Source organism: Schistocerca nitens, chromosome 11 (genome assembly GCF_023898315.1).
Source record: "Schistocerca nitens isolate TAMUIC-IGC-003100 chromosome 11, iqSchNite1.1, whole genome shotgun sequence".
NCBI lineage: Eukaryota > Metazoa > Arthropoda > Insecta > Orthoptera > Acrididae > Schistocerca > Schistocerca nitens.
In genome coordinates, this window is record NC_064624.1 from 65,731,109 (window position 1) to 65,755,450 (window position 24,342).

At 41.5% G+C, this 24,342-nt stretch overlaps 1 protein-coding gene across 2 annotated transcripts in view; it reads right to left on the minus strand.

Moving 5' to 3' along the window:
* LOC126212942 (uncharacterized) overlaps positions 1-24,342 on the minus strand; it is a 485,086-nt gene that overhangs the window by 50,065 nt on the left and 410,679 nt on the right. Inside the window, exons 21-22 of one of the 2 annotated variants that reach the window (XM_049940459.1) lie at positions 18,901-19,139; positions 17,162-17,234 (exon numbers count right to left, since the gene is read on the minus strand). The exons of the other annotated variant lie outside the window; for it this stretch is intronic. Of the exons in view, the coding sequence (XP_049796416.1) occupies positions 17,162-17,234; positions 18,901-19,139 (312 nt within the window). The remainder of the gene's footprint in view (positions 1-17,161; positions 17,235-18,900; positions 19,140-24,342) is intronic. 2 annotated transcript variants of the gene reach the window in all.

Genomic DNA, 24,342 nt, shown 5'->3' on the forward strand with positions numbered 1-24,342 from the left:
GAGCCCTGGTGACCTGTGAAGACGTACAGTGGGAAACCAACCTGACTCGCCCTCTGTAGCGCCCAACAGGCAGGGCTGATGGCCTGGGGTGCCGTTTCACTTCGTAGCAGCAGCCCTTTGGCGGCCATCCGCGGCGCCCTTACAGTACAGTGGTACGTAGGCGATAATGATGCGCCCCGTTCCGTTGCCCTTCATGGTAACACATCCTGGGCTACACTTCAGCAAGATAATGCCAGTCCACATACGGCTAGTGTTTCTACGGCTTGTCTCCATGCTCGGCAAACCATACTTTAGCTAAAACGGCCGCCAGTTCACTCCACAATTCAGAAGTTTTTGGAGATTTTCGGGCAGGGCCCTTTAACCAGGTCAGGATGCTGACGCTCCAGCCCGCCAGTTGGACAAAATTTGGCACTGCATCCCTCAAGAGGACACCCGACAATTCTATCAATCAACGCCAAGCTGAATAACAGTTTCCATAAGGGTTTGAGATGGGCCAAGGCGTTTGCGTTGCTCCGTTTGTAAAGCTCTTTCCCTTGAATAAATAATCTAGTTTTCCTGAAATTGTAATCAATTGCCTGTCTGTACATGCACACTACTGGCCATTAAAATTGCTGCACCAAGAAGAAATGCAGATGATAAACGGGTATTCATTGGACAAATATATTATACTAGAACTGACATGTGATTACATTTTCACGCAATTTGGGTGCATAGATCCGGAGGAATCAGTACTCAGAACAACCACCTCTGGCCTTGATACGCCTGGGCATTGAGCTTGGATGGCGTGTATAGGTACAGCTGCCCATGCAGCTTCAACACGATATGACAGTTCATCAAGAATAGTGACTGGAGTATTGTCGCGAGACAGTTGCTCGGCCACCATTGACCAGACGTTTTCAATTGGTCAGAGATCTGGAGAATGTGCATCCAGGGCAGCATTCCAAAATTTTCTGTATCCAGAAAGACCAGTAAAGGACCTGCAATATGCGGCCGTGCACTATCCTGCTGAAATGTAGGGTTTCGCAGCGATCGAATGGAGCGTAGAGCCACGGGTCGTAACACATATGAAATGTAACGTCCACTGTTCAAAGTGCCGTCAATGCGAACGAGAGGTGACCGAGACGTGTAAGCAATGGCACCCCATACCATCACGCTGGGTGATACACCAGTATGACGATGACGTATACACGCTTCCAATGTACGTTCCAAGTCGCCAAACACGGATGCGACCATCATGATGCTGCAAACAGAACCTGGATTCATCCGAAAAAATGACGTTTTGCCAATCGTGCACCCAGGTTCGTCATTGAGTACACCATCGCAGGCGCTCCTGTCTGTGATGCAGCGTCAAAGGTACGTGCAACCATGGTCTCCGAACTGATAGTCGATGCTGCTCCAAACGTAGTCGAACTGTTCGTGTAGTTGGCTGTTGTCTTGCAAACGTCCCCAACTGTTGATTCAGGGATCGAGACATGGCTGCGCAATCAGTTACAGCCATGCGGATAAGATGCCTGTCATCTCGACTGCTAGTGATACGAGGCCGTTGGGATCCAGCACGGCCTTCTGTGTTACCCTCCTGAACCCATATTCTGCTAACAGTCATTGGATCTCGACCAACGCGAGCAGCAATGTCGCGATTCGATAAACCGCAATCGCGATAGGCTTCAATCCGACGTTTATCAAAATCGGAAACGTGATGGTACGCATCACAACAACATTTCACTAGGCAACGCCGGTCAACTGCTGTTTGTGTATGAGAAAATGGTTCAAATGGCTCTGAGCACTATGGGACTTAACATCTGAGGTCATCAGTCCCCTAGAACTTAGAACTACTTAAACCTAAGTAACCCAAAAACATCCACACAACCATGTCCGAGGCAGGATTCGAACCTGCAACCGTGACAGTCACGTGGTTCCGGACTGAAGTGCTTAGAACGGCTCGGCCACCACGGCCGGCTGTGTATGAGAAATCCGTTAGAAACTTCCCTCATGTCAGCACGTTGTAGGTGTCGCTACCGGCTCCAACCTTGTGTGAATGCTCTTAAAAGCTAATCATTTGCATATCACAGCATCTTCTTCGTGTCGGTAAAATTTCGCGTCTGTAGCACGGCACCATTGTGGTGTAGCAATTTTAATGGCCAGTTGTTTACATCGCATGTAGCGATTTCCATCACATTCGGACAATTTCTTCTTGGTGTGTCTTTCTTTTAGTCTTAGTGTCTAGACCTTACTATGTGAACGTCCTCATTTGTATATTACCACGAATTAAATGTATAGTTTCACAGCGCTTCAGGGAGCAGGTCAGGCGACGCCAGGAGAATGAGAAAGGAGCGACGAGGAAGATTAATCCCTCTTAAACGTAAGCCGCACTATGAGACATAGCGACGACGCACAACGGGAGAATTTTCCGAATGGGATGGGAATCGTTAGAGCTGAAGTACTTGCACAGACCGCATACAGCACGCTAGTGCGACCTGCTCTTGAGTACTGCTCGAGTGTTGGGGACCCGTAGAATATCGGATTACAGGAAGACGTGGAAGCAATTCAGAGGCGGGTTGCTAGATTTGTTACCGGTAGGTAAGCGCAAGGGCTCAATCTAGATACTGCAAGGATCAGTGAAGTGAAATGGAAGGAAGACAAGGATTTCTGGTCAGATGAATATAGGGTAATATCAACAGCAGCAGAAAATGCTACAACTGGAATAGGATTCGTTATGTATATGAAGGTAGGGTAGAGATTGTGTTACTGTGAACGGTTCAGTGATAGGGTTGTTCTTATCAGAATCGACAGCAAACCAACACCGATAACGCTAGTTCAGATATACATGCTGATGTCGAAAGGTGAAGATGAAGAGATAGAATAAGTATATGAGAATATTGAAAGGCTAACACAGTTCGTAAAGGGATATGAAAATCTAATAGTCGTGGGGGACTGGAATGCAGTTATAGGGGAAGGAGTAGAAAAAAAGGTTACATGAGAGTATGGGCTTGGGACAGGGAGTGAGAGAGGAGAAAGACTAATTGAGTTCTGTAATAAATTTCAGCTAGTAATAGCTCCCCCCATGAACCATGGACCTTGCCGTTGGTGGGGAGGCTTGCGTGCCTCAGCGATACAGATCGAGGGGTATCTGTAGAGAGGGCAGACAAACATGTGGTTCCTGATGAGGGGCAGCAGCCTTTTCAGTAGTTGCAGGGGCAACAGTCTGGATGATTGACTGATCTGGCCTTGTAACATTAACCAAAACGGCCTTGCTGTGCTGGTACTGCGAATGACTGAAAGCAAGGGGAAACTACAGCCGTAATTTTTCCCGAGGACATGCAGCTTTACTGTATGATTAAATGATGATGGCGTCCTCTTGGGTAAAATATTCCGGAGGTAAAATAGTCCCCCATTCGGATCTCCGGGCGGGGACTACTCAAGAGGACGTCGTTATCAGGAGAAAGAAAACTGGCAATCTACGGATCGGAGCGTGGAATGTCAGATCCCTTAATCGGGCAGGTAGGTTAGAAAATTTAAAAAGGGAAATGGATAGGTTAAAGTTAGATATAGTGGGAATTAGTGAAGTTCGGTGGCAGGAGGAACAAGACTTTTGGTCAGGTGATTACAGGGTTATAAATACAAAATCAAATAGGGGTAATGTAGGAGTAGGTTTAATAATGAATCAAAAAATAGGACAGCGGGTTAGCTACTACAAGCAGCATAGTGAACGCATTATTGTGGCCAAGATAGTCACAAAGCCCATGCCTACTACAGTAGTACAAGTTTATATGCCAACTAGCTCTGCAGATGATGAAGAAATTGATGAAATGTATGATGAGATAAAAGAAATTATTCAGATAGTGATGGGTGACTGGAACTCGAGTGTAAGAAAAGGGAGAGAAGGAAACGTAGTAGGTGAATATGGATTGGGGCTAAGAAATGAAAGAGGAAGCCGCCTGGTAGAATCTTGCACAGAGCATGACTTAATCATAGCTAACACTTGGTTAAGAATCATAAAAGAAGGTTGTATACCTGGAAGAATCCTGGAGATACTAAAAGGTATCAGATAGATTATATAATGGTAAGACAGAGACTTAGGAACCAGGTTTTAAATTGTAAGACATTTCCAGGGGCAGATGTGGATTCTGACCACAATCTATTGGTTATGAACTGCAGATTGAAACTGAAGAAACTGCAAAAAGGTGGGAATTTAAGGAGATGGGACCTGGATAAACTGAAAGAACCAGAGGTTGTAGAGAGTTTCTTGGGAGAGCGTAAGGGAACAATTGACAGGAATGGGGGAAATAAATACAGTAGAAGAAGAATGGGTAGCTTTGAGGGATGAAGTAGTGAAGGCAGCAGAGGATCAAGTAGGTAAAAAGACGAGAGCTAGTAGAAATCCTTGGGTAACAGAAGAAATATTGAATTTAATTGATGAAAGGAGAAAATATAAAAATGCAGTAAATGAAGCAGGCAAAAAGGAATACAAACGTCTCAAAAATGAGATCAACAGGAAGTGCAAAATGGCTAAGCAGGGATGGCTAGAGGACAAATGTAAGGATGTAGAGGCTTGTCTCACTAGGGGTAAGATGCATACTGCCTACAGGAAAATTAAAGAGACCTTTGGAGATAAGAGAACCACTTGTATGAATATCAAGAGCTCAGATGGCAACCCAGTTCTAAGCAAAGAAGGGAAGGCAGAAAGGTGGAAGGAGTATATAGAGGGTTTATACAAGGGCGATGTACTTGAGGACAATATTATGGAAATGGAAGAGGATGTAGATGAAGATGAAATGGGGGATAAGATACTGCGTGAAGAGTTTGACAGAGCACTGAAGGACCTGAGTCGAAACAAGGCCCCGGGAGTAGACAACATTCCATTAGAACTACTGATGGCCTTGGGAGAGCCAGTCATGACAAAACTCTACCATCTGGTGAGCAAGATATATGACACAGGCGAAATACCCACAGACTTCAAGAAGAATATAATAATTCCAATCCCAAAGAAATCAGGTGTTGACAGATGTGAAAATTACCGAACTATCAGTTTAATAAGTCACAGCTGCAAAATACTAACGCGAATTCTTTACAGACGAATGGAAAAACTGGTAGAAGCGGACCTCGATGAAGATCAGTTTGGATTCCGTAGAAATGTTGGAACACGTGAGGCAATACTAACCTTACGACTTATCTTAGGAGAAAGATTAAGAAAAGGCAAACCTACGTTTCTAGCATTTGTAGACTTAGAGAAAGCTTTTGACAACGTTAACTGGAATACTCTCTTTCAAATTCTGAAGGTGGCAGGGGTAAAATACAGGGAGCGAAAGGCTATTTACAATTTGTACAGAAACCAGATGGCAGTTATAAGAGTCGAGGGGCATGAAAGGGAAGCAGTGGTTGGGAAAGGAGTGAGACAGGGTTGTAGCCTCTCCCCGATGTTATTCAATCTGTATATTGAGCAAGCAATAAAGGAAACAAAAGAAAAATTCGGAGTAGGTATTAAAATTCATGGAGAAGAAGTAAAAACTTTGAGGTTCGCCGATGACATTGTAATTCTGTCAGAGACAGCAAAGGACTTGGAAGAGCAGTTGAACGGAATGGTCAGTGTCTTGAAAGGAGGATATAAGATGAACATCAACAAAAGCAAAACGAGGATAATGGAATGTAGTCAAATTAAGTCGGGTGATGCTGAGGGAATTAGATTAGGAAATGAGACACTTAAAGTAGTAAAGGAGTTTTGCTATTTAGGGAGTAAAATAACTGAGGATGGTCGAAGTAGAGAGGATAGAAAGTGTAGACTGGCAATGGTAAGGAAATCGTTTCTGAAGAAGAGAAATTTGTTAACATCAAGTATAGATTTAAGTGTCAGGAAGTCGTTTCTGAAAGTATTTGTATGGAGCGTAGCCATGTATGGAAGTGAAACATGGACGATAACTAGTTTGGACAAGAGGAGAATTGAAGCTTTCGAAATGTGGTGCTACAGAAGAATGCTAAAGATTAGGTGGGTAGATCACGTAACTAATGAGGAGGTATTGAATAGGATTGGGGAGAAGAGAAGTTTGTGGCACAACTTGACGGGATCGGTTGGTAGGACATGTTTTGAGGCATCGAGGGATCACAAATTTAGCATTGGAGGGCAGCGTGGAGGGTAAAAATCGTAGAGGGAGACCAAGAGATCAATACACTAAGCAGATTCAGAAGGATGTAGGTTGCAGTAGGTACTGGGAGATGAAGAAGCTTGCACAGGATAGAGTAGCATGGAGAACTGCACCAAACCAGTCTCAGGACTGAAGACCACAACAACAAATAGCGAATACTCTGTTCCAGCCGAGTGACACGGGAAGACTTCAGCTAGATTACACCATGGTCAGACAGAGACTCCTAAATCAGATACTGGACTGTAAGGCATACCCAGGGGCAGATGTAGGTTCAGATCACAATGTAACAGGGATGAAGAGTAGGCTGAAGTTTAAGACATTAATCAGGAAGAATCAATACGCAATGAAGTGGGATACAGAAGTACTAAGGATGTCAAGATACACTTGAAGTTCTCTAAGGGAATAGACACAGCAATAAGGAATAGATCAGTACGCAGTACATCTACATCTACATCCGTCATCCATACTCCGCAAGCCACCTGACGGTGTGTAGCAGAGGGTACCTTGAGTACCTCTATCGGTTCTCCCTTCTATTCCAGTCTCGTATTGTTCGTGGAAAGAATGATTGTCGGTATGCCTCTGTGTGGGCTCTAATCTCTCTGATTTTATCCTCATGGTCTCTTCGCGAGATATAAGTAGTAGGGAACAATATACTGCCTGACTCCTCGGTGAAGGTATGTTCTCGAAACTTCAACAAAAGCCCGTACCGAGCTACTGAGCGTCTCTCCTGCAGAGTCATCCACTGGAGTTTATCTGTCACCTCCGTAACGTTTTCGCGATTGCTAAATGAGCCTGTAACGATGCGCGCTGCTCTCCGTTGGATCTTCTCTGTCTCTTCTATCAACCCTATCTGGTACGGATCCCACACTGGTGACCAATATTCCAGCAGTGGGCAAACAAGTGTACTGTAACCTACTTCCTTTGTTTTCGGATTGCATTTCCTTAGGATTCTTCCAATGAATCTCAGTCTGGCATCTGCTTTACCGACGATCAACTTTATATGATCATTCCACTTTAAATCACTTCTAATGCGTACTCCCAGATAATTTATGGAATTAACTGCTTCCAGTTGCTGACCTGCCATTTTGTAGCTAAATGATAAGGGATCTATCTTTCTATGTATTCGCAGCACATTACACTTGTCTACATTGAGATTGAATTGCCATTCCCTGCACCATCCGTCAATTCGCTGCAGATCCTCCTGCATTTCAGTACAATTTTCCATTGTTACAACCTCTCGATAGACTACAGCATCATCTGCAAAAAGCCTCAGTGAACTTCCGATGTCATCCACAAGGTCATTTATGTATATTGCGAATAGCAACGGCCCTATGACACTCCCCTGCGGCACACCTGAAATCACTCTTACTTCGGAAGACTTCTCTCCATTGAGAATGACATGCTGCGTTCTGTTATCTAGGAACTCTTCAATCCAATCACACAATTGATCTGATAGTCCATATGCTCTTACTCTGTTCATTAAACGACTGTGGGGAACTGTATCGAACGCCTTGCGGAAGTCAAGAAATACGGCATCTAGCTGTGGACCCGTGTCTATGGCCCTCTGAGTCTCGTGGACGAATAGTGCGAGCTGGGTTTCACACCACCGTCTTTTTCGAAACGCATGCTGATTCCTACAGAGTAGATTTCTAGTCTCCAGAAAAGTCATTATACTCGAACATAATACATCTTCCAAAATTCTACAACTGTTCGACGTTAGAGATATAGGTCTATAGTTCTGCACATCTGTTCGACGTCCCTTCTTGAAAACGGGGATGATCTGTGCCCTTTTCCAATCCTTTGGAACGCTACGCTCTTCTAAGACCTACGGTACACCGCTGCAAGAAGGAGGGGCAAGTTCCTTCGCGTACTCTGTGTAAAATCGAACTGGTATCCCATGAGGTCCAGCGGCCTTTCGAGCGATTTTAGTTGTTTTTCTATCCCTCTGTCGTCTATTTCAATATCTACCATTTTGTCATCTGTGCGACAATCTAGAGAAGGAACTACAGCGCAGTCTCCCTCTGTGAAACAGCTTTGGGAAAATACATTTAGTATTTCGGCCTTTAGTCTGTCATCCTCTGTTTCAGTACCATTTTGGTCACAGAGTGTCTGGACATTTTGTTTTGATCCACCTGTCGCTTTGACATAACACCAATATTTCTTAGGATTCTCTGTCAAGTCAGTACATAGAACTTTACTTTCGAATCCTTTGAACGCCTCTCGCATAGCCCTCCTCACACTACATTTCGCTTCGCGTAATTTTTGTTTGTCTGCAAGGCTTTGGCTATGTTTACGTTTGCTGTGAAGTTCCCTTTGCTTCTGCAGCAGTTTTCTAACTCAGTTGTTGTACCACGGTGGCTCTTTCCCATCTCTTACGATCTTGCTTGGCACATACTCATCTAACGCATATTATACGAGTGTGTTGAACTTTGTCCACTGATCCTCAACACTATCTGTACTTGAGACAAAACTTTTGTGTTGAGCCGTCAGGTATTCTGAAATCTGCTTTTTGTCACTTTTGCTAAACAGAAAAATCTTCCTAACTTTTTTAATATTTCAATTTACGGCTGAGTCGGTTCTCTGTTTAATTGATCAAGGAAGAGGAATGGACATCTCTAAATAGCGCCATCACAGAAGTTGGAAACAAAAACATAGGTACATAGGAGGTAACTTCGAAGAAACCATGGGTAAAAGACGAAATACTTCAGTTGAACGATCAAAGGAGGAAGTACAGAAATGTTCCGGGAAGCTCAGCAATACAAGTCGCTGAGGAATGAAATAAATGGGAAGTGCAGGCAGGCTAAGACGAAATGGCTACATGAAAAATGTGAACAAATCGCAAAAGAAATGACTGTCCGAAGGACAGACTCAGCATACATAGTCAACATTAAAAGGAAGGGTGACAAAATTAAGAGTGCAACGGAAATTCCACTGTTAAATGCAGAGAAGAGAGCGGATAGGTGGAAAGAATACATTGAAAGGTATCAGGCAGAAGATTTGTGTGGTATGACAGAAGAAGAAACAGGAGTCGATTTAGAAGAGATAGGGGATCCAGTATTAGAATCAGAATTTAAAAGAGCATGGGAGGACTGAAGATCAAATAAGGGAGAAAGGGTAGGTAACATTGCCTCAGAATTTCTGAAATCGTTCGGGGGCAAAACTCATGTTGGTGTGTAGAATGTATTAGTATGGCGACATACCATCTCACTTCCGGAAAAATAGTATCCACAGAATTTCGAAGACTGATAGAGCTGAAAACTGCGAGAATTATGGCACAATCAGCTTAACAGCTCGTGCATCCAACTTGCTGACAAGAATAATATGCAGAAGAATTGAAACGAAAATTGTTATATTACAGTCAGTTTGGCTTTAGAAAAGGTAAAGGCACGAGAGAAGGAGTTCTATCGTTGCGGTTGATAACAGAAGCAAGACTAAACAAAAAAGAAGACACGTCCATAGGATATGTCAACCTCGAAAAAGCGTTCGACAATGCAAAATGGCGCACGATGTTCGAAATTATGAGGAATGAATCGGGAATCTCAATAACGTCGGTGTTGAGAATGCTACATCAACATCGATTGCACCCGTACCATATTTCTATACACCAGGAATTGCATGGCGACGACTTTGAACGTCGTGTATAGTTCTGCCAGTGGGCACAAGATAAATTACGGGACGATGACAGATTTTTTACACGCGTCCTATTTTGCGACGAAGCGTCATTCACCAACAGCGGTAACGTAAACCGGCATAATATGCAGTATTGGGCAACGGAAAATCCACGATGGCTGCGACAAGTGGAACATCAGCGACCTTGGCGGGTAACTGTATGGTGCGGCATTATGGGAGGGAGGATAATTGCCCCCATTTTATCGATGGCAATCTAAATGGTGCAATGTATGCTGGTTTGCTACGTAATGTTCTACCGATGTTACTACAAGATATTTCACTGCATAACAGAATGGCGATGTACCTCCAACATGATGGTAGGGAGAGACGGGTAATATACAACATGAACAAGAGCCAAGAGGGAATAATTAGAGTGGACAACTGAGAACGAGCCGGCCGAGGTGGCCGAGCAGTTCTAGGCGCTTCAGTCTGGAACCGCGCGACCGCTACTGTCGCAGGTTCGAATCCTGCCTCGGGCATGTGTATCTGTGATGTCCTTAGGTTAGTTAGGTTTAAGTAGTTCTAAGTTCTAGGGACTGATGACCTCAGATGTTAAGTCCCATAGTGCTCAGAGCCATTTTGACTAAGAATGAAGTGCTCGGATTAAAAAGGGTGTAAGATAGAGACGTAGTCTTCTGCTTCTACTGTTCAACATGTACATCGAAGAAGCAATGATGGAAATAAAAGAGAGGCTTTGGAGTGGAATTAAAATTCAGGGTGAAATGATATCAATGCTACGATTCGCTGATGACATTGCTATCCTGAGTGAAATGAAGAAGAATTACATGATCTTCTGAATGGAATGAACAATCTAATGAGTACAGAATATGAATTTTCAGTAAATCGAAGAAAGACGAAAGTAATGAGGAGTAGCCGAAATGAGAACAGTGAGAAACTTAACATCACGATTGATGGTCAAGAAATACATAAAGTTAAGAATTTCTGTTGCCTAGGCAGTAAAATAACCAATGACGGTAGGAGTAAGGAGGACATAAAATCAGACTCGCAATGGCGAAATGGGCATTCTTGGCCAAGAGAAGACTGATATTATCAAACATACGCCTTAATTTGAGGAAGAAATTTCTGAAATGTACCTCCAGAGTGCAGCATTGTATGATAGTGAAACATGGACTGTGGGTAAACCGAAACGGAAGAGAATAGAAACATTTGAAATGTAGTGCTACAGACGAACGTTGAAAATTAGGTGGACTGATAAGGAATGAGGAGGTTCTGCACAGAATCGGAGAGGACAGGAATTTGTGGAAAACACTGAGGAGGAGAAGGGACAGGATGATAGGACATTTGTTAAGAGATGAGTGAATGACTTCCATGGTACCAGAGGCAGTTGTAGAGGGCAGGAGCTGTACAGGAAGACAGAGATTGCAGTACATACAGGGTGGTTGATTGGTAGTGACCAGGCCAAATATATCTCGAAATAAGCATGAAACGAAAAAACTACAAAGAACGAAACTTGTCTAGCTTGAAAGGGGAAACCTGATGGCGCTATAGTTGGCCCGCTAGATGGCGCTGCCATAGGTCAAACGGATATCAACCCCGTTTTTTTTTTAAATAGTAGCCCCCATTTTTATTACATATTCGTGTAGTACGTAAAGAAAATATGAATGTTTTAGTTGCACAATTTTTTTCGCTTTGTGATAGATGGCGCTGTAATAGTCACAAACGTACGTGGTACCACGTAACGTTCAGCCAGTGAGGACGGTATTTGCTTCGTGATACATTACCCGTGTTAAAATGGACCGTTTACCAATTGCGAAAAAGGTCGATATCGTGTTGATGTATGGCTATTGCGATCAAAATGCCCAACGGGAGTGTGCTATGTATGCTGCTCGGTGTCCTGGACGACATAATCCAAGTGTTCGGACCGTTCGCCGGATAATTACGTTATTTAAGGAAATAGGAAGTGTTAGCCACATGTGAAACGTCAACTACGACCTGCCACAAATGACGATGCCCAAGTAGGTGTTTTAGCTGCTGTCTCGGCTAATCCGCACATCAGTAGCAGACAAATTGCGCGACAATCGGGAATCTCAGAAACGTCGGTGTTGAGAATGCTACATCAACATCGATTGCACCCGTACCATATTTCTATGCACCAGGAATTGCATGGCGACGACTTTGAACGTCGTGTACAGTTCTGCCACTGGGCGCAAGAGAAATTACGGGACGATGACAGATTTTTTGCACGCGTTCTATTTAGCGACGAAGCGTCATTCACCAACAGCTGTAACGTAAACCGGCGTAATATGCACTATTGGGCAACGGAAAATCCACGATGGCTGCGACAATGGAACATCAGCGATCTTGTCGGGTTAATGTATGGCGCGGCATTATGGGAGGTAGGATAATTGCCCCCATTTTATCGATGGCAATCTAAATGGGGCAATGTATGCTGGTTTGGTACGTAATGTTCTACCGACGTTACTACAAGATGTTTGACTGCATAACAGAATGGCGATGTACTTCCAACATGATGGATGTCCGGCACATAGCTCGCGTGCGGTTGAAGCGGTATTGAATAGCATATTTCATGACAGGTGGATTGGTCGTCGAAGCACCATACCACGGCCCGCACGTTCACCGGATCTGACGTCCCCGGATTTCTTTCTGTGCGGAAATTTGAAGGATATTTGCTATATCGTGATACACCGACAACGCCTGACAACATGCGTCAGCGAATTTTCAATGTATGTGCGAACATTACGGAAGGCGAACTACTCGCTGTTGAGAGGAATGTCGTTACACGTATTGCCAAATGCATTGAGGTCATCATTTTGAGCATTTATTGCATTAATGTGGTATTTTCAGGTAATCACGCCGTAACAGCATGCGTTCTCAGAAATGATAAGTTCACAAACGTACATATATCACATTGGAACAACCGAAATAAAATGTTCAATCGTACCTACGTTCTGTATTTTAATTTAAAGAACCTATCTGTTAGCAACTGTTCGTCTAAAATTGTGAACCGTATGTTTGTGACTATTACAGCTCCATCTATCACAAAGCGAAAAATGTGGTCCAACTAAAACATTCATATTTCTTTACGTACTACACGAATATGTAATAAAAATGGGGGTTACTATTTTCAAAAACGCAGTTGATATTTGTTTGACCTATGGCAGCGCCATCTAGCAGGCAAACCATAGCGCCATCTGGTTTCCCCCTTCAAGATAGACAAGTTTCGTTCTTTGTAGTTTCTTCATTTGTCGCTTATTTCGTGAGATATTTGGCCCGCTCACGATCAATGGACCACCCTGTATAGCAAATATTTGAGGGCGTAGGTTGCAAGTACTACTCTGAGATGAAGAGTTTGGCACAGGAGAGCAAATCGTGGCGGGCCGCATCAAACCAGCCAGGAAAAAATAAAATATAAATAAAAAATGGGAGTCGAACAACATGCAAGTGTTTCGGACTCACCGGCGTTTCAAGCTGACTGCGGAACGATTCAAGTATCGCCGGAAGTGACAAGTAGACAGGACGCCCTCCACCACACACAGTATTCCGGGGTATGTATGTAGAGAGACCAGGAAAACAACGTTAAGAAGGAAGTTCATAAGCTAAATTTTTCTGTATCTTCTGCGGACCATATTGGATAAGGTGAATTATTCACGACAACATTGTGGAGACTGAATGCATCGAGAGCCGAAAATCGAAGGGACGACGACCCATTTCCCACATCAAAAGATTTCTGGAGTAAAGAACGTATGAGAACGTACAAAAAGAACATACAAGAAGGTGGGCTTGAAACATAGGAAAGGAAAACTAATCCATGTCTGAATAGAAGAGATATTTTGATAAATTAATGCTTGGGTGCTTGGAAGACGAGAAGGATGAAAGCGTCGGACGAGCTAGTGTGTGAATTTTACCTATCAGAACGGTTAGGCGCCGGCAGCGGGATATTTCGCACCACGATTGCTGGTAGCAAGAAAGCGTCGAGACGTGTGTATTTTCCGCCCCCGATGGAGGACAGTGGCACTTGCTTTCGTAAGAGAGCCAACAGCGGGATGCACTGAGCCGTTAACGGGGAGAGTTAGGGTACAGACGCGCCACTTGTGGTGCACCTCTGTTGAGTCCGATTAACGGAGGGTGCCGGGTTCAAATGGTTCAAATGGCTCTGAGCACTATGGGACTTAACATCTGTGGTCATCAGTCCCCTAGAACTTAGAACTACTTAAACCTAACTAACACATCACCCACATCCATGCCCGATGCAGGATTCGAACCTGCGACCGTAGCAGTCGCGCGGCTCCGGACTGAGCGCCTAGAACCGCTCGGCCATCACGGCCGGCGGTGCCGGGTTCGTTTGTGTTCGCATCATACTGTTCACAGGAAGTACAACTGACGTATGGAGGTAATCCGTATCTTAAATTACACTGAAGAGCCAAAGAAATTGGTACACCTGCTTAATATCGTGTAGGGCCACCGCGAGCACGCAGCACGACGTGGCATGGGCTGGACTAATGGCTGAAGTAGTGCTGGAGGGAACTGACACCATTATTCCTGTAGCAGTTCTGGACATGTGGGACGTCGCATTGTCCTGCTGGAAAAGCCCAAGTCTGTCGGAATGCGCAATGGACATGAATGGATGCTGGTGATCAGACAGGACGCTTGCGTACGTGTCACCTGTCAGAGTCGTATCTAGACGTATCAGGGGTACCGTACCACTCCAACTGCATACATCCCACACCATTACAGAGCCTCCAACCTACTGACATGTTGGGTCCGTGGATTCATTGGATAGTCTCCATACCCGTACAAGTCCATCTGTTAGATACAATCTGAAACGAGACCTCGTCCGACCAGGCAACATGTTTCCAGTCATCAACAGTCCTAGGTCAGTGTTGATGGGACCAGGCGGGGCGTAAAGCTTTGTGTCGTGTAGTCATCGAAGGTACATGAGTGAGTCTTCGGCTCCGAAAGGCCATATTGGTGATGTTTCGTTGAATGAGTCGCACGCTGACATTTGTTGATGGCGCAGCACTGAAATATGCAGCAATTTGCGGAAGGATTACACTTCTGTCACGTTGAACGACGGTGTTCAGTCGTCGTTGGTCCCATTCATGGAGGATCTTTTTCTCGCCGCAGTGCTGTAGGAGATCTTATGTTTTAGCGGATTCCTAATATTCGCGGTACACTCGTGAAATGATCGTACTGGAAAATCCCCACTTCGTCGCTACCTGTGTCCCATCGCTCGTGCGCCGACTTTCGGTTCCTGGTGCTACAGTGGAAGGTTATCAAGATTTGAGTGAATCTGATCTAACAACTGCGCCAGACACTTATTGTCTTATGCAGGCAATGCCGACCACAGCGCCGTATTCTGCCTATTTATATATCTCTGTATTTGAATACGCATGCGTATAACAGTTTCTTTGGCGCTTCAGTGTATAAATGTAATGGAAAAAGAGACTTACAGCCCGCGGAGGACATCTGCTGGTACTAAAATTAGCCCGCCATCCCAGCCCCCGTGGGCTTGGGTCGGGATGCAACTTTAAAATTTCAAGTTGGAACCCCCATTTTTTATTGCAGAATCAGATTCTTCATAAATAAACTAAGTACATTTTGTCTTAAACATTTGTTTTGATTCTTGGTAGTTTGCGCTGTAATTCAAAAAAATCCATGTTCTCTTTTTTGTGTGGCAAATGTTACGGATAAATAAAAAATACTTGTTACTCGCTAGAACAAGAACTCTCCCTTTCTCTCAATAGGGTAGGGTTTGAGAGAGAGGAGTTACAGTTTTACAAATGGTGACCCAAATATTTGGTTTGACATTTATAAACACGCAAAAATGAGAACATGGATTCTTTTTTTATTACAGCACCAGCTACCAAGAATCAAAACAAATGCTCCAGACAAAATGTACATAGTTATTTATGTAGAATGTGATTCTGCAATGAAAAATGAGGGTTACTATTAGAAATTTTAAAGTTGCCTCTCGCCCCATCCCCATGGGCTGGGGTAGCGGGCTAATTTTAACACCAGCAGATGGCCCCCTCGAAAATAATCAACTTTGGATTCTACACATTATTTTCGTGTGAAACTTATTTTTCGAGTTATTCTGGTTTGTCAAAATTTACACGCTGTTTATTAACGGAGACTGGTGGAGATGTGTGTACCAACCGGGACTCGAACCCAGTATCTCCTGCTTACATTGCACACGCTCTACCCATCTGAACCTCCGAGGGCACAGAGGATAGTGCGACTGCAGGGACTACCTTGCGCACGCCTCTGTGAGACCCACATTCTCACCTTATATGTCCACACACTACATTCATAGTGTCCCTACCCCACACACTCATTACTTGTGGAAGGCACTCTTACCTAGTCCCGTAAGAGTTGAAGTAATATGTGTGCATTCGCACAGAAGAAGAAGGTGAATTTCCAGAACTATATACTTATATGGATCTGGTGTTTGTTCTTTCGGACATGTCTGAAAGAACGGACACCACATCCATATAAGATAAGTATAATGTCTAAAAGTAAGAATGATCAGGATCAAAATACAGTAAATGTGAATTTCTCATAAATTTTCATTCAATTGACCTGGAGAATGGATTTGTGCAACAAGGCATCCTTCAGTGTATGAGATTCTTAAGGAAATATCAGTTCTTCAGGATGTTGCAAAAGCATTGTAACCCACTTTAAAAACGAGGGAAGGGTGATGTTATGCAACAGTTTTTACAAAGCTGCTCTGTAACCTTATTAATAAACAATTATTCCAATGAGGAGAGCCAATCTATTTAAATTATGAACGCTTTATGGAAGTAATCTAATGGCAATGATTGCATGTCTAAGTCCCTGTCCATACTACAGACCGTGGAAAACCACTATACAGGCAAACTCAATAGCGACACGTGCTGCCGAACTTTACCGTAGACCCTGACGAAAACTCAAGAACTGTGTCCAATAAATTACAATAATACACAGAGATTCAAAAACCGAAACACCGAAGACTCTGGTAAGGCTAAATAATTCGTTCTTGATTAGGAACTTATAATATGTCACAAGATCGGTTTACTTTCCACTGCAAGAACTGTGTCTATTAGGTATTAAATTAACATGCACAAACTCAAGAAACTAAACTATCAAAGCATTCGTTAGGAACTCGTAAAAGTCACAGAATTGGTTACTTCCCTGTTGCCGCTTCTGTCTGGGCCGATTGCTGCTGTCGGACTGATACATCATATGAGAAATGTCACATAAAGAGTAGCAGTATGCTTAACTTCAATTCAGATGTATCTTCTAAAATAGAGGATCTCAATATTTATCTATAATTAGCAACATTATCGTAAGTGTCATTAAAAGTATTGCAGTAGTGTGGTAATAAATCGTCATACCCCCTTCTAAAGTGACAGCTTCCACTGCAGTAGGTTCTCCATCGATGCTCACTTCTTTATTACGTGCCTGGACCTAAATATAATAGAAAATTTTCTTGTTATAAAAATGAGACCTGAAATTTTGAAATGTAGTAACTGTAGCAGAGGTATACATATTCTCTCTCTCTCTCTCTCTCTCTCTTTCTCCATCTCTCTCCCTATCTTCCTGTCACTATTCAGCGGAACCCGAAACACAACCACCATATGGCGGCAGTAGAGGAATCTGCAGCCTACACAGTCGCAGAAGCGTCTGAACCTCTCATTCATATCCTCCAGTCGGTTGTTTCATCTCGCAAGAAAGCGTACATATACCTATACACTCACACACACTCAGCAGTGTACAGAACACTTTTTCAATACAAATTCCTCCAGTAACAAGAGACAGTCAAGATGGAGTACGTTTGACCCTTTCTGATGTGTTCTATGTACTAGTACAAAACAATTGCAGAATGAACAAAACTACACACAGTGGTGAGTCCATTAGGTTGAATATTTATGTGCTCTATGCTTTCAATATCAATTTCATCCTAATTCACAAAACTTTCATGTATCAAAACGAGTGTACTGATATGCCTGTCTTGAAGTATTACATCTTATAAACAAATGGGAGCAACATTTACTTGGATCTAAGAGATGAGAAAATGACCCATTGCAATCACAAATACATTAGTTGTTCAAGAAAATATTTGTGTTTAATAGAAATTTCCGAATAGTGAGAACACATGACAAGCTCTTAGAAAATATAAACATCAACTTTTCTCACTTATGAGAACTGAACACGTCAGTATTTTCAACGCAAAAGAAACAAAAATTATTGGTCGTATGATAACCCAGATTTGAAATGTGACTAGGTAATGGAAGAATATAACCACAGTTTTAACACAATTTCATTGGAAATCATGAGTGATTTTGACCTCATACCACCCTATTTTCAAATGACATCGAGTACATGTCTGTATCTGAAGAACAAAATATTTGAATTTTGTCATATAATTAATGCATTATTTCTCTTTGTAATAATTTAATATGAAACTCTGGACTGTCAGCTTTTAAAATAAATTGACTGGCAGCTTTTACTATAAATTGTGATCTCCATCACAAGAGAACTCTTTCTTATCTACTAGACTCTGACATATGAGTAACTAGTTTACACTATGTGTGTGTGTGTGTGTGTGTGTGTGTTATTTTTGTTGTGTAAATATTGAAAAAATCTTAAGAAATATTTATGCAAAATACAGATACAAACTAGTTGATAGTTAAAAATCAGATCACAAACTTTGCTTACTGATGTGATCTAAACAAATTATTAAATGCTGCAAAGGAGGTCCCTTATACTTAAATGCATGATGGTAATATGAAAAACATCACTGATGAATCTGCTAGGAAACCACTATTGTCTGTTAAATTTCTACTTTGCAGATTATAAATTTCATATATGAAAATCGCAATTTATTGATTAATTTCAGAAATGTATTAATGGGTAAGGTTGAATATAATATCTAATATTAGTTATAAATTTTGTGTTATCAGCAGCAGAATTTGGTTTCACAGTTTTCACTTGTAGTAACAGGTACAACTGTGTGAGAGAAAAAGAAGTGTTGCGATAATGTTGGACAATTTACTAAAGATGTTTTGTCAAACTCTTTTTAAAGATGAACTTATGTTTATCTGAGTCCATAATAATAGTACAGTCTTATTACCTCAAAGTGGTATTTCTTTCCTGGTGATAGACCAGAAACAGTATAACAGAAAAGATCAATCCAAGCACCACAATATGTTGGTTCTGTTATAAATTTCTTTTTATGGCCGCTGCCTTCTTTAGTGTAAGTGATAATAAACGATTCAATATCCCCATATGTGTTGACTGGTGGTGACCATCTCAAGCCAACCATTCTGCGACCTCTCTTGTAGACATTGAGGGATTGCACTGCATCAGGAGCTGGAAGAGGAGAATAAAATCAACTGTGTGAAAATAATAGAGCTCTGCTAATATAGTGAACTACTATACTTCGAATCTCATGCACTCCATGCCTCAAAACATAATTGTTATTAAGATGAAAAGCCAGATTGTTGGTCTATCGAACAATGTAACGGTTATAAAGCTAAAAACCGATGGTTAATTATTAAAGAAAAGCTGGGTAGTCAAGTTTGTAGAAGTGTATCTACACCAGGTGCTGACAAAACGAAAGGGTTAAAACTGAGTGAGCAATCGGTTTTAGGAACTGCAAGCTCATATGGGACAAATAAAAAAGATCAACTAACGTCTCTTAGGAAAAAACTATTTGATCATCGCACATCTCAAGCTCATGGTATAGCGAACAAAATCCAGACTAACATGGAAAAACATATCATTCATAACCCAGTTTCTTCCATGGAAAAGGAACTACAAGTTGTTACTGAGTGTGTATTTCACACGGCTTATAAGCAAGCAAAGTTAAATAGACTGTTTTATGAGTTTGAGACAGAAATCGATCTCCAAATTAAAAATGGTTTGGATATGGGCTGAATACTACATTCCAATGTTGCTTGCTCTATTATAATGCTTCATATTTCTGACCAGATGACATCAGATCTAATAAATAAATTAATAAAGAATGACTCCAAATTTTCACTTCATTGGATGAAGCCACTTCTCTTTCAAACATAAACGCTTTGACTGTATACTTTAGAACCTTGTTTAAAGGAATGGAAAACCCCATGACGCTTTTTGAGCTAAATGACACCACAGCATCTGGTATCTTGAAAGAACTTTTAAAGCAGAATCACTAGGTCTAGGCTATGACTTTTTGAATTACCATTTAATCGCTTTGACTTGCGATGGAGATTCTGTCATGTTAGGAAAAAAGTCTAGCCTCACAAAGCAGGCGATGGAAATGTTTCCAAACTTATTCATCACAATAGAAGAAGTGGTGGGAATTAATCACTTTAAAATATTCATGGATAAAGTTAGAAACATTCTCATCTGCTCTCTGTAAAACAGCATTGAGCTGGCAGTATATGTTAGAGATTTGGAACAAGAAATTTTATAAATCGGTCGTGTGCCTGACACTCGTTGGGTGGCCTCCAGTTTATTGGCAGTAAAAGCTGTACGGAAAGATTACATCAGTTTTTAGAAGCATCAGAGGACGATAAACGGGACTCAAAACATGGGGCTTTGTAATACATTGTCATATACATCTTTTGTTTCCAACCTAGCTGTAATGTATGATGCCTCAGAAGAGTTGGTCGATCTATCGCTACAGCTTCAAAGATCAAGTGTAAACCTTGTTCAAGCTCACAACGACTTTTAATAAAAGTGTTATCAAAGTCGGGTTGATGCAATGTGACAACATGCAAATGTATCTAACATTGCACTGGAAAATATGAACTTTCAATGTGTCGAACTTTATGTAAGATTTCTGATAAACAGTTTTATCGCAGCTTGACAAATAATTTGTCATCCAGGCTGTTATCAACAGTGAATGCATCTGAAAGCTACGATGTTGTTATGAATGACATGAAGATCATTCACCCCAAATTCTGGCCTAAAAACATATCGATCACTTATGGAGAAAATGAGGTTTCTCGAATGTGTGAAAGATTTAAGATTAATAGCCCTTGTGAAATAATAAAGGACTTCAGGGAGTACAAACAGGTTCTAAAACCAGTACTAAGCGGAGAAACACCAACTATTCTTGTACAGCCAGCAACGCTCAAAAAATTCTTATCGGTAATAAACAGCATTGCAGTGTTGAGTGTGGAGTGTGAACGTGGCTTTTCTGCAATGAACTTATTTGTGACACCACTGAGATCTTCACTCTACATCAGCACTCTTTGTAGTTTATTATGCATCAGACGTCTGGGACCAGCTCTAGCTAGATATGAACCTGGGCGTCATGTAAAGTCTTGCCTGGCGAAGGGATATCATTCTTCACTTGCTACACAGTCAAAAGCACGAAGTGATAAAGTGTATAATGAAGACAATATCGTGTTTGTGATTGATTGTGTTTGAAATAATTTCGCAATGCATACTTTTTTCCTTCGTTTTGAGCCACTGAGTAAGATAAAACTATGAGCTCAGTTAAAATTCAAAATATCCTAAAAAGGTACTTTTTAACAATATATGTAAAACGTATATTCTGCATAAATTGACTGGTCATATGCCACCGACTCTTGTCAGAATAACAGATGTTTGTGATTTTAAGTTAATATGCTATGTTGAAAGTGTAATATAATTTAAAGGGAAGAATTTAAACAAAGTTATATACCCTTAGGTCAAAGATATATACTGCATGTTGACAGGACTTGTTATTTTAGAGTGAAGGGCAATTAAATTCATATTTCAGACTACAAAATTGTAATCTCAAAATTAGCGCTGAATACGATTTATTATTAATGTGATATTCTTGATTTGGTAACATTTGTAGTTCATCATAAATGAGTTAACAGGTCGATTCTCAATCTGACCGATTCAGTTTATTGGTCATTAGCATTTTAATTGTTGAATGACAAATCGAGCCAAAAATCTACTGAGATGTGGAATTCTTAAAGTTCTGCACTGGTGCTTCAAACAGTGTAACAACTTCATGTACCCCACTGAAGTAAAATTGTTAAATAATGGTTTAAAGTACAAGGCATTTTTATATACACAGTATGTTATTGGAAATGAAAAAGTAATTTTAACAGAGCTATAATGTAACTCAAGAAGCTTTGATATTTTTGTAAAATATTCGTCAAAGATGGATGATTGTTGTAAGTGTGACCTTGATTGAAATAGTCGACTTCGCTGTGAAACTGATTTTAATTCAAGTGCGTGTTTATTTTTGTAATAATTCTCTCCCAATGCGAAATGCGTTGATTGAATTTCCTACAAGATGTATTATAGGTGTAAAACTTTTTTCGGTCAGATTGCAGCAAACGCGTGAACATTTATGATAACAGGTCCCTTTTGACTGTTTGTGGTTCAATAAATAAATATTCAGTGTGCAGTGACTACTCATGAAAGATGTTTTTCTCAGTTAAAAGACAGTATGGACTTACAGCACAGATCTGTCATCTGTATGACGAGTTTATGATTTTCTGATTATTATAACGTAATGTATAGCGTCACAGAATTTCCCAGTTTAATGGTTAGTTCTGAATCAAATTGGTCATTTTTTATCAGATATTTCTTTAATTGCTGTTGCTAACAACAAAATCCCACGATCCTTGAATTTTGATAATTGTTTTCCAGTAATTAATTTCTGTATATATTTGAGTAAATTAGACAGAGGAAGCATTTCCTTGCTTATGCTCACTGCAGGATGCAAGATATTGAAATATTTAAATTACATGCCATTTTCCACAACTATTGTTTTCGTTTAGAAACAATACCCGTTGGTGTGTATTTTATGGTCAGGCTTATTGTAACTTAACTACATTACAGTTTTGTTATCGAAGTAATTTTATTTAAACTAATTTCTGTGGGGTCATAATAGCCTGTGTTCTGTGTTTACAATAATGTATATTCAATAGCGCGAGCAGAACAAAAGGTAATGTTTATTGAGCGATTTGGTAGACAGTACTGACAATAGTTGAATACAATGTTTTGGCGTCGGGCAGCGTCACAACAGCAGTGAGGCGTACGTTCCATATAGATTCAGAATTACTTTCCAAATTACAATGCTTAGCAAGTTTCACTAGCATTTTCAAGCGCGCTTCCTGTTTTAGTTTGATTACACAGAAATAATCAGTAGATGCAGTAAGAAAGAGACGGAACTGAGTTTCTAGGTGCAGAAGGCCTCTCTACACAACACCACCGAGAAGCGGGTCTCTGCGAGTCCGAGCGTTCAAAAGGCACGGATCAGCACGCCACCACTGGCAACGTGTGCTGCTGTTCGTGTGAGCAGTTTTAATGGCGCCGCGACCAGCTTTGATGCTGCCGCCATTGTTACAACTATGCTGAAGCTACGTGCCGATTGTTCATATACGGCGACCTGCTGCTTGGCCCGGTCAGCAGCGCCACGAAGTAGAGTTGTTTCAAGGCCGCCAAAAATTACAAACAACAATAGTGGTTTTTCAGTTCAATTTTTACACGTAGAGTCTCATGTTAATTTAATAGTAAAGACCTTTCTCTTAGGCTAGTGACATATAAACTACTTAATTATTTTACGAGTTTGGAAAGAAGTCATAGATATTTTTATTCTATTAGGAACATTTTACATTTAGAAGCGAATTTATTTATTACCTGTGTAAATAAAACTTGAGACTTCTTTTTCACTCTCTATCGTGAAAGTTTTACATACTGTATAGTCTTTCCCCATGGCAGTGTGACATGATGTGGGGAGGAGAGGAAAGGAGAGGAGGAAGATTACGGCAGCCTCAGGGCGAGGAGGGGGGAGGGGGAATGTTTTATCTTTATCTGGCACTTTTATCAACTCAGCCGCGATGCAACGATCAGCTGCTACGGCACAAAATGCACACAGAACTCACGTTTCGTGAAGACGTGGGAAATCGGAATTGTACGAGACCCAGATGAAACAGGAATATCTTCATCGTCATTACCCGCTAAATGCCTTGTTGATTGATACTGAACACACGTTCATAGAGTAGCTACAAAGCAACTGTTCGAACGTTGCGGCTCGCAGCATTTGGAAACATGATGTCATAGTCATGAAGACTACCGACTTGTGCCAATACGTATGAAGGAGGACTATGGAGCAAAGTGAGACTGGTACGGCGGCAGGCGGTGGCAGCTGTTGTTTATACTGGAACTTTGTGGTGTTATGTTTTTGATTATAAGATATTATGGTTTAAAAACCTGAATTTCAGAACAGTATTTTCTATAAAATGATTTCTCCTTGAAAAACTTATCACAAGTCTCGCTCTGTGCCCGGCGGGGGCCGTGGGACGGGGGTGGGGAGGGGGGGAGGGGGGGAGGGGGGGCAGTGGTAGAACGGTGCGCGTCAAGGAACCTAGAAGTTTAGAAATTAAGCACTAAAGCACAGCAAAGTTGGGTGTGATTTTCTGTCTTTTTTTTTACGACTTTTCGAATTAGCAGAGTAACTGTGCGGTGATACTGACGGATATGAACAAGAAGGAGAAACCTCTTTGCTGCTCATTTGTATTCCTAGAGCATCTCCTCAGTTTTCGATTACCAAACAAATCTACTATACTCGACGCAG